Source organism: Sabethes cyaneus, chromosome 1 (assembly GCF_943734655.1).
Source record: "Sabethes cyaneus chromosome 1, idSabCyanKW18_F2, whole genome shotgun sequence".
NCBI lineage: Eukaryota > Metazoa > Arthropoda > Insecta > Diptera > Culicidae > Sabethes > Sabethes cyaneus.
In genome coordinates this window covers 18,129,567-18,140,911 of record NC_071353.1, presented here as the reverse complement: position 1 = coordinate 18,140,911, position 11,345 = coordinate 18,129,567, and the positions used below count along the sequence as shown (strand labels likewise).

The window sequence follows — 11,345 nt, the reverse complement described above, 5'->3', positions numbered from 1 at the left end:
CCCAACTTTACAGCGCTACAAAGACGCTCCTCATTCGGTTTTACCCATCCTCACTCCTCTGGAAAAACAGTGTTTGGTTCAGATGCATAATCTGCTAACCAATCCTGTTGTTGTGCACAACCAAAATCTGCAACGAACAGCAAGTCGCTACCCTCTAAGGAGTCAGCCAGTTTTTGCGATCAGTCGCCCACGAACAGCAGCCATCAAAAAATCCTTTGCATATTACGGTAAATCCCGTCGTAATGCGTTACCCGTTCAATTGACAACTGAACGAAGGGTGCTAGTTTTCAAGAAACAGATCACGTTGCATATAGGAGACAACATAGAAAGCTACATAACATGAACTAGGGTGAAAATAGCTGCCACAATTTACGTCACTCCCTTCACAGAGAACAATCTCACTGGGGGTGTTTTTGATGCTGCCATAATCCACCATCTTCAAGAAGAAAAAAAATCATTGTTTTATAAGTATACTGTCACATTGTATTAGTAATCCAAAATCGTATCTTCTTAGTTTTTTTGTTAATAAAGTAATAAATAGTTGCGACCACTGTCAGGCGGTTATCACACTGCGAGCCTTCTGAAGTGGGGGAGAGTGGAGGGCGCAACAAAAAATAGTAATATTTTAGTTTCGTATCGTACTTAAGTGTACATTTTTATAACTATCACACCACCTCGTCACGTTACGACAATTACTTCAAAAATAATAATTAAAGGGGAGACTCTACAAAGAAATTCCGAAAAAAAAGCTCAGCATCAACTTACTTACCGAACATACACGTTGAAGAAGCTACAAAATCCTTATCATCCTCATTGTGATTTCGTATGGATGTTTAATCCCCTGCGTATACAAACTCTACTATAATGTTTTTAATTTCAATTGTTTTGAAAGCCTCGTCATATTTTTTTTTCAATACAAACTGCTGATGCCTGCACGCGCTGCATCCGTCCAAAGGTTACGAATTCACCGACGGATGAATCTCAAACAGCGGTTGATCTTTAACATTGATTGGATGTTTTAATTTATACCGCCGGTAGTATGTAATTCTACATCACATTCTAGGCTATACGAAATTAATGATCGGAATCCAGTTGAATACCAGGCTCACGGTTTAATTTCGTGTATCAAGGACAGCATCTATTGTAAGGCAAGAAAACATATTTTTTTACAATCACAAAAAAACGAAGGAGGAACCATATTCCACTGCACTGACGAATCATGCCGGCATTGCAAGACCACGCTGTCAGCGTTCACCGCGTCTGGTCCAGCTGATAAGCCATATAACGATGCGCTGTGCTAATCAATGGCGCGTCCTATAAGTTCAATTTTTAATATCAAAACGACCGAACCGGCCAGCAGCGTGATAACGGATCTCGCTTTTATTCTGGCAAATGGTTTGTCAGTTTGTGTACAACCTTCCAACTGTTCAGTTGGGAATTCATCGGACCGCCGAAAAAGAGCTGCAAAACGAAACTGTGTTAGCCAAAGTGTTGTTGAAAGTGTTGTGACTAGTTGCTGTGTGGAATTATTGGTGCTGCTGATTAAATTTTCCCGAAAGAGGAAAAATAATGGGTTAGTTGAGATACAGATTAAAATACAGTGATAAACTGAAATTGCAATGTGTCGAAAACAATCTGCAGCAGAGTGCTGTAGTTCTGCAGATTATCAAAATTTGTTTTTATTCAGCTTCCGAACCAAAGTGTAGGATTGATTAATCAATAATTAAAATTTGCCCATAAGGAACTGGTTTCAAATTTTAGGTCATTGTTGGACCCGCGGATTGTCATTTTTAAGCTGGTGCTTTCAATGTAGAATTAACCGTTCCATCCGCAACCGAAAGCCCGTTGCCACACTGATTCCTCCTTCTGGCACGGAGGTAACTTCCCCGTAGTTCGGTACCCGCCGTGTTCCACCAGCAGACTGAGCGGCGATCGTTTCGCGGTTTCCTTATCCTCGCCAGAGTCGAATTGCATACTCGTGTTAATATAGCTGTCAATCCTTCCCTACTTAGATTCGGGAAGATGCGTTCCAACCTGAGCGCGTCAAAGAATACCGACTTGTTAAAGTTCACAGTTTCTGCGCCAGAGCTGCAGATGGTGACATCGATGATGGACTCCCGGTTCCGGTGCTGGTAATCCCTTTGTTGGCTATATCTACATTCAGCTTTGCTAGGGTCTCTAGTAGATTGCGCTCCCTTAAACTGGTAAGACGACTGCCCCACTCAGTTGTCTATACGTTAAAATCTCCGACGATAACAACTGGCCAACAAGCTGCTCCATCAGCTTATCTAGCATCTAATTATACTGCTCAATCGTCCATCGGGCAGACCCGTAGGAACTACAGATGAAGACTCCGTTAATTTTAGCAATTACAAAGTTACCAGTTACCATCCCCGAATAGGATTCGATATGGTTCCCAAAATGACAGCTACATCATTTTTCGATTCCAGCACGGACTACCGAAGCAGTTGTTGTGCTAGTTCACAGTGATTGAGACTTATTTGCGTCACCTGTACTGTAATTTAGTAGCTATCGTATGTTTGGACGCTGGATATCTTGGTCCTCCTGTCATGAGGTTTATGCAGATCAGGCATTTTGGCGGCTTCCTGCAATGATGGACTTTGTGACCCTCTTCCATACACCTTCTGCATAAATGGCTCCTATCGGGCCCTGTGCTGTGTCATGCAATGTGGCCGAACTCTTGGCACTTGACGCATACTTCTGGTTGTTTTGTAACGCTCAAAGGGCACACCGACCAGCCCACTTTAATTTTTCCAATCTTCAGTTACTTATTGGCTGCTTCAATTGGAAGTTTGCTTGAAGCTATTTGCGTACCGAAATCATGCGGATGGTCATCTGGACTTCTCCCAACCCAACTCACATTGCTTCTTCAACTTACTTACTTAATTGGCCTTACGTCTTACGACAAGGCCTGCGCAGTATGATTTCTTCATCTGTTTCGGTCCATGGCAACTGGTCTCCACTTCCGCGGGCACCCAGTGCTCGCCAGATCTCGCTCCATCTGGTCTTGTCACCTCGCTCGCTGTACCGTCGATTCGGGTGAAATTGATCACCTTGGACCAACGAGTAAAAAACTCTTTATTCTACGTTTATACTGATTCATAAAGCTGAATATGCACCCATCCATATAAAGATTGAGTTACAGGTCAAAGTCACTTGGCTTTCAGCAAGATTGATCTTGTAAATGGCTTGATTTTTTAAAATTTACTATTTTGATCGAATCGCAATTTTCAACATGCCCGATAAAACTCCTTGCTGTTAACACAAATTTCGTTGCAGAAGGAAATTTTGATAGAACTAATTCGATTCTCTAATTATCTGGCTGTACTTTGATAATTTCCAAGAATAAAATTATGCGACAGAAATTGTTTGATTTGACCTTTTACGAAATAAAACGATTGATAACATCATGAACTGAGGCAACATAGATTTCTAGATCGCTATGGGTGCGAAATGGAGCTGCCACCTGCGAAAGTTTATTCTTTCTGTGAAGCAGAATGGAGATTTATAAAAGGGTGCAAAAGACAGACAATACTTCGCACAAATTTTACAAACGCTCCATATGGCAGTTGCATGAGAGTGCAAGAGATCGGTTTGTGCTTACATAGCGAAATGCAACTACACATTCAAAGAGACAGTGAAGCTCCCGTATATGAGGAGAATTAAATTATTTGTTTAACTAGATTGGTGAAGATTGTACTTATACGAAAATCGTACATTTACACATATATACAGCAATGTTTAAACAAAAACAAACGATTACGATGCTAAAATTGGCTTAATATCTTTTCTATCGTTCATATTTATTTAGCAGATGCTTCAACCATGCTAATGTAGAGCTGACTGTTTGGTTTTTGTGCTAGTTGCTGTACGCGACATTGTTGCCTACATACAGGCAATATCTCGATTACGCCAGATTTTATACTGCACGTCAGGTTATTGCTCTCAGAGCGTATGGTTTATTAATAGCAATATCGTCTTGATTTCTACGTGATCAATTTCACCCGTTATTTGTAAATTTTCAATTTCACGATTACATTAAGTTTTATCTAAAATAAAACTATTTATATAAGATATAGATGATACTGTCGTGTAGCCGGCACTACAGTACTTATTTTAAAATTGAATAATCTTCCTAAATATGTTTCTATTCAAAGATATTTAAAAAATACTTGAAAAAGTGATCAATTTCACCCGAATTCACGGTACCCCTTTTCGTCTTGTTCCTACCGGATTCGATGCGTAAACCATTTTTGCAGGATAGTTGTCCGGCATTCTAGCAACATGTTCTGCCCAACGTATCCGTCCAGCTTTAACCAGTTTCTGAATACTTGGTTCGCCGTAGAGACGCGCGAGTTCGTGGTTTATTCTTCGCCTCCACATACCGTTCTCTTGCACTCCACCAAAGATGGTTCTTAGCACCCGCCGTTTGAAAACTCCGAATACTCGAAGGTCCTCTTCTAGCAATGTCCATGTTTCGTGTCCGGTCTAATTAGCGTTTTGTACAGTGTGCACTTTGTACTGTGGCTCAGATTGTTTGTGGAGTCCATAGTAGGCCTGACTTTCGCTGATAATACGCCTTGTAATCTCACGGCTGGTATTGTCCTCAGTTGCCAGCGAACCAAGGTATACGAACTCGTCGACTACCTCGAACTCATCCCCGTCGATTGCCACGGTACTGCCCAAGCGGGCCCTGTTGCGCTCGGTCCCATCCGCCAGCATATACTTCGTTTTAGACGTATTCAATCTTCCCTGTTTCGCGTTTTAGTCTGGTGTACTGATCTTCCACCGCCTCAAATGTTCTGCTGACAGCATCCACGTCGTCAGCAAGCACATAAATTGACTGGATTTATTGAAAACCGTGCCCCGCATTTCGATCGCCGCTCGTTTTATAACACCTTCAAGCGCAATGTTGAATAGCCATCCATCTCCTTGACGAAGTCCCTTGTGAGATTCGAATTGGTCGGATAATCCACCCGAGATTCTCACACAGCACTGGATCCCATCCATCGTAGCCGTGATAAGCTTACCCGGTAAGCCGTTTTCGTCCAAAATTTTCCATAGCTCTGAAATAGCTTTGAAATCGATGAACAGGTGATGCGTGGCGACTCGGAATTCGTGGCACTTCTGGAGTATCTGCCGCAGTGCGACGATTTGGTCCGTTGTAGATCGACCCTCCATGAAGACGGCTTGGTAACTTCCCACAAATCTATTCGCTACTGGCGATAGTCGATGGAAGATGACTTGAGACAGCACTGTGTAGGCGGCATTCAGGAAAGTGATCGCTCGGTAGTTCTCACAATCCAGCTTATCGCCTTTCTTGTAGATAGGGCAGATAACCCCGCCTTTCCACTCCTCCGGTAGCCGTTCCGTATCCCAAATCTTTACAATCAGGTGATGCAGACAGCCGGCCTGCATTGCTCCTACAAAACTGAACTAATTTCTTCTTTTGAAGTCAGCTCATCCAAATCTTTGCATTGAAGGGTCGCTTTCTGTCGCAAAGCTCTCACGTCCACCGTGTCACCACGGCACTCTCTGTTCACGCTTTGTAAGAGGAGCTGCTAGCTTTCACCTCTCCATTGCGGGTGCGCCTGATTCCATGAGTTCCGGCTTACTCCGCCTGGCACGCAGAACCTCTTCATACGAATCACCGTTGGCTTTGACCAAGAGCGCTTCGCCTTTATTTCACCCCTTAATGAATCCAACGTGTTCTTTCAGCGCTTCTCATTACTTCCGTTATCGACAACTTGCCAAGGAGTACTGTCTCCGTCAGTGGTCTCTTCATTTGACGGCTGTGTTCTACTTAGCATCAGGCGTATCCTTGTGCTTTTTAGAGTCACCTGGTCTTGCATCTCCTGGGGACATTCTTGCCCTCTTCAGCTGCCTTTCACCTTGCTGGGTTCTCCCTTGGCTGCACTGGTTTTCGCCAATGCCACTATTGACAATGCTGTTCTATCTCAGCGGTTTCAGCTCTCTGCGACAGTTCTCTTTTCCAGTCTTTCTTGGCCAATCTTGGCACTCCTGGTGGTTGCTTAACAAATGACACTGGCGATCGCGCTAGCGTTCGGCTGCTTCCGAATACGTTTGCATTTCCGTTCAACAAAGTCCACTATTAAACCCCACCACATCTTAAGTACACTCCCCAACTCGCAGACTCCGTTGGTGGAGGAAGGTGTCGTCAAACCCCTGGACTGTTGTCTTTAACCCATTAAGCCCCGCACTTTTCCCAGCAGGGATAGAAAGTTGAAACTTTCAGGAAAATTCTCTTTTAGGTCAACTAAGAAAAAGCCGCTGACATGTATTTTTAATTTTGACCCTGTGTCTCGCAACGCTACGTTGTGAAAACGCAACGCTGGGCATTAAGGGTATACCGTTTTTGCATACCTTCATTATTATGCATATAAGTGCTTCATACTTTTTTACCGTTAAATCAAATTTGGGATTTTTTTTTTTATTTTGAGTATTAATAAAGATTAAATGAACGACTTAGAGTATTACATGTTATGTTTTATGATAGATATCGAAACATTTGGGTTGGAGACCATCTTTGCACTAGACGCATAGTAAGCAGTTTGTTGAATGCCAAATGCATGTCATCGCAGATGATTAAATGCCTACCAACGCGTTCCGGAAAGGTTGTAACATTAAATTTGGGTCCATGAAACTGTCGTTGCCATCACTCAATTCCTCCAGATATTCCGGAGGCATAGGTACTTTAACAATTTTATTACGGTCTTATCACAACGGCTTCTCCATCAGCCATCAGTGTTTGAAGCTGCGAATTCTATGTTATGTAAACTTTTATAATGTTTCCGGGATGTTTTAAATAAGCGAAAGATAAGATTTACATTCATTTGTTTACTAAAAAGCAACGACATCAAATCAAACACCGCAGCGAATGAACGAAAACAAACGTTCCCGTTGCAAATTTTGAATATCGTTACTTCCTAGCGTTGCGTTTTCGCAACGCAATGCTTCAAACCTATCTTAAAATTACAAAAATAATCAAAATTTTGAAACAAAGCTTTTTTTGGCAAGCAACCGATTCTTACTAACACTGATTGATAGGTCAGGCGTTAATAGAGGTGAAATCGAGTTTTATGAGCATTTTTCCTTAACTGTCTGAAAAATAGCAAAACCTGTTGTTTTGTCACAGCTATAATTATGTTACATGTAACATCTGACCTTTGAGCAAAAACAGGTCGATTAGATTTTTATCCAATCTTTCTTTGTTTCTCAGGGTCCAAGTTGATATCTTCAACCGGGCCTTCTCTAGAAACGAATGAAAGTTTTCGCAACTCTGGGAGGAAATGGGTTAATAAGGGTAACTATTATATATTTAAAAACGATTTTGATTTTCGGTTTCATGTCTTATCTGCAGAATGGTACGTTGCGCGATTTGAAGATTGTGCAAATTTATGACTGGTCCAGCGCCTCTGTGGTTCAAAGGTACACGGGTACCAGTGAGCGACACGCCCTGGCAGGTGTTGTGGGTTCAAATCCGGTTATAATCTCTGATTACAGCTTGGTTCGACCCATGCACCTTCCAGCATTGGACAAAAGATAGTATTCACAACGACAACTTGTTAAGCAAAGCTACCTATTACCCCCCCTTCCTTTCCACCCTTCCCCTTCATTCCCAAAAAAAATCCTTCTTCATTACTTTCCCTTACCGTCCCTTCATCAATTGTAGAATCATCGTTTCAAAAATAAATATTAATATATGCCTGACCGCATTTCAAGGTCATGACTAAAGTCACGAGTTTGGTCAAGGTTCAAGCAATACCAACTAAAAATTATCGCAAAAGTTAGTGAAATATAAAGTTTTGATGCAGAATCTTCTAATATTGGGGAATAAATCGTCGGAATTGTTGCTACCGCCCTGCCAATAAATGTCCTTGCCAAGTTGATAAGCGTACAACAAATTTAAGCAACAGGGATATGTGTGTTTTTTTGTATAAAAACCACTGGTTTTTCATGTCGATATATTCGCTATAACATAAAAATTCAAAATATAGGAAATCGAAAAAAAAATTCTTTGATTTTAGGCTAAATTTTAAAAAATGTGCAAATCTCCATATAAGTATCAGGAAACGTGAACTTTCATACGTCACAATGGACACCAATACTAATGCAGGGTCGAGTCGAAATACCTTTCTAATGAATATTTCTTTTGGACAATGCCTCCTTCGCATTCTATACACACTATTACTTAGGCACGGCAAACGCGGCATGTTTGTGTTCGTAATATGCTAAAAAGTATAGGTGTGTTAGTGTCATCGTTGTACGGCACAATGTTTAGGCTTTTTTTATGCCCGCAGAAGAATAGGGCGAGATTGACGTCACCCTTGCTGTTTACATTATTTGCGCTGCTAACACAAACAAACGGTACGTTGTTCCACACCTCTACTACTTCACATCGCTTCGCATTTTCGTTGACCGCAAATTTCGATAAAACATCGCATGAAAATCGATTCTGCAAAAATATCGGCTTTCCGATTACTTTTTCTGTTATCGTTATCAATCACGTACACAGCATGATCCTTTTCCAAACAACCGCTTACTATTGTTCTCTAAAATTTATCATATCAGTGCAGCAGCAGTTGAAGCGCCAAAACTCGGGACTGCCCCAAATGGAGTCGATATCGCGTTTCGGCAGCATTCCCGTCGTTGAGACAGGCATCAAAACCGCGGGAACCGTCTATCACCGGGTGAAGGTACGATAGCAAACGAACTCTATTGTTCATCCATTTTTTTTAATCAAAATTCTATTGTGCTTTGTAGACCAGTAATGGATTGTTCAACTGGGGTTTTGAAACTGCGGAAGCCCTTACGTACGCTCTGATGGATTCTCTGCGTCCTGCAGCCAAATTGATTGAAGGGCCACTTCATCGGTTGGACAATTTCATGTGTTTGAGTTTGGATTTTGTCGAGCAGAAGGTACCATCTATGTATCTACCACCGGAGATGGTGAGTGATGAGAAGGTTATAACAGATTGATATCCAAAATATGTACATATATTACGCTGCAATAGTGGCCGTGTAATTAACAACGTGACGAGAATCGATTTTAAGATTACGCTTTTTTATTCTTAGATGTACTGGAACACCAAGGAGTACATGTCAGATCGTCTGGTCAAACCGGTGCTCAGTCGAGCCAACTCGATGAAGCACCTTGGCCACGCTGTGCTGGATTCTCGTGTTTCAAACTACGCAGCCAACCGGCTGGATGGTGCGTTAAATGTTTGCGACAAATATGTCGACCGATTTTTACCAGCTGAACCAGCCGAGGACCAACCGGACGGTGAGTACACCCCAGTGAGCGGCGCTTAATCAGTCTCATTGCCGGTCCGAAAATCGGAATCACACTCGTTTCCATTAATCTGGCATGCATTATTGACCTTTTGCCTTGTGTATGCTCGACGCGTGATACTGATAATAAGCAAGAAAAGAAAAACATTGGCGTAACTTTTCATTTAATACTAAGGTGTGAGGGGATTTATAGTTCCCGGCTAAATTAATTCTGAAGCTCGTTGCAATTACAATACTACTATAAGATGTAAACCTCTCACAGGTAAATCATCCTCTCCAGAGGCAGATGATTCCAACGAAACTCACGTCATACAAACGATTCATCGTGGACAACGAATTTCCCGCAAGTTGAAACGGCGATTGACCTTCCGAACCCGCCAAGAGCTGAGTGCTTTGAAGAAACAAAGCACTGAAGCCGTCCACGTGGTGTTTTACGTAGCTGAACTTGTTGCCACCAATCCGCGGTTGGCGTTGCAAAAGGGCATCGAGCTCTGGAAATATCTAAGTGCTGACGAACCGGAAAACCAGGAACGACCGCAGAATCTTGAACATCTGGTTGTACTACTAACGCGCGAATCTGCGCGTAAGATGGTGCATCTGATCAACTACACCACCACCACCGTAACCAAAATCCCCAAAACAATTCGTTCCCAAACTCGAGAGCTGTTACATCACTTTTTGTTCGCTACCGATCGACTAATAAAGGTTGGTAGAAGATCTGTTACAAGTTTCTTGTTCCTAAATTACAAAATTGATTAAACCTCTACCTTCAGGCGGTTCATCTGGAGAAAGCTAAAAATGCAACTATTTCAGAGGCAACCGGATTAGTGCACAAACTTCAACACACCTACGATGAACTACAGAATCAGACAAATCTAGCTTTGGTAAGAACTGACAGTATATGTTTGCCAGTGTCTGCTGGTTTGAAGCAAAATTCGCAAACTTTGAATCACTCACTCCGCCAGCATAGAAAGTTATCATTTGCTCAAATTCACACTCATCATGATTTAATTCATTGGATACTTTTAAAATTGGTAATTTGCATTTTACATTGTGTTGTATTGATACTCTAACCATAGCATGTAGTAATAGAACTGTTGTACTATTGAACGGTTATACTTTCACGCTTTTACCACCCGCTAGGAACGTGTAGCAGTCTTTCTTTCCGGCCGGTTGGAAGCGGAAAAGATCACCACCAGCGACAACCCTCGGCGAAGAATCCAAAATCGACCTAACAATAACCCAATGCATTCTAGCATCAATGGCGTTTATTAGTGTCCGGACAGCTGAACTGCTACACCGGCAACTCCAGGAGGGCATTGCCGGTCCACTGATTGAGGACGATATGCGAGACATTTGGGTTTGAGCTATCACGGCGCTGGACTGCATGTGACGCGAAGTGGATTGCTTGATCTTTTTTATTTTGTTTATTTGTTAATAATAGAATAAAAATCCCTACATCTTCGGTGGCACCGTAATCTCACGGTATTTGCATTGAACATCGTTACTGTAATGGAATTTATGCTAGAGCGGTTTTTTGTCCGTCAACCAATAAAATCATATACCTACAATTTAATTTATGAATACTTCTTCCGAGCCTTAATCATCGGGGTACAGGCAACCGCTCCATCTCCAACTTCTGCGGTTGGACGACTGATGAAAACTTTGCTTCCGAATTCCTCTTCAGTAGTACCGATGCTGTCGTCACTAGTCAACAGTTCTTGTGAGCTGGAATCGTTGAACGAAGCCGAGGTCGGGGAATTTTCCTGTTCTTTCCGTAGTGCCATTTTCTCAAAGTTAATTCCAACTGGAAGGGCATCCTCATCGATTGCTGGCATAGCCAGACCCAGAGCGGCGTAGTATTGGCTTAATGATGCATAAATCTTGTCTGCATTTTCATCCGCTTCCTGTAGAAGCTGATCTAGCTCTTCGGTTTGCTTGTCGAAATCAGCCATTTCGTCCTGTATTAAGGTAAGATCTTCTCTGTTGTTTTCTAGAAACTGTTTTGCTTC

At 42.1% G+C, this 11,345-nt stretch overlaps 1 protein-coding gene across 2 annotated transcripts; it reads left to right on the top strand.

Moving 5' to 3' along the window:
• Positions 1-1,414: 1,414 nt before the first annotated feature.
• Positions 1,415-10,903, top strand: LOC128740302 (lipid storage droplets surface-binding protein 1). Of its 2 annotated transcripts, none has more exons than XM_053835875.1 (7): positions 1,415-1,573; positions 8,614-8,738; positions 8,806-8,991; positions 9,118-9,325; positions 9,596-10,038; positions 10,107-10,217; positions 10,487-10,903. In XM_053835875.1, exons 1-7 carry the CDS (start codon positions 1,570-1,572, stop codon positions 10,697-10,699), a joined length of 1,290 nt encoding a protein of 429 aa, XP_053691850.1. In that variant the 5' UTR covers positions 1,415-1,569; the 3' UTR covers positions 10,700-10,903. The 2 variants fall into 2 exon arrangements, with proteins under 2 accessions (XP_053691850.1, XP_053691916.1); XM_053835941.1 differs by having other exon boundaries at positions 10,477-10,903.
• The last annotated feature ends 442 nt before the right edge of the window (positions 10,904-11,345 follow it).

Bases quoted from the DNA above. Each gene is read 5' to 3' on its own strand.
- LOC128740302 (XM_053835875.1), top strand. The intron at 9,326-9,595 runs GTGAGTACACCC...AACCTCTCACAG, and splicing joins AGCCGAGGACCAACCGGACG to GTAAATCATCCTCTCCAGAG. The intron at 10,218-10,486 runs GTAAGAACTGAC...AGGAACGTGTAG, and splicing joins ATCAGACAAATCTAGCTTTG to CAGTCTTTCTTTCCGGCCGG.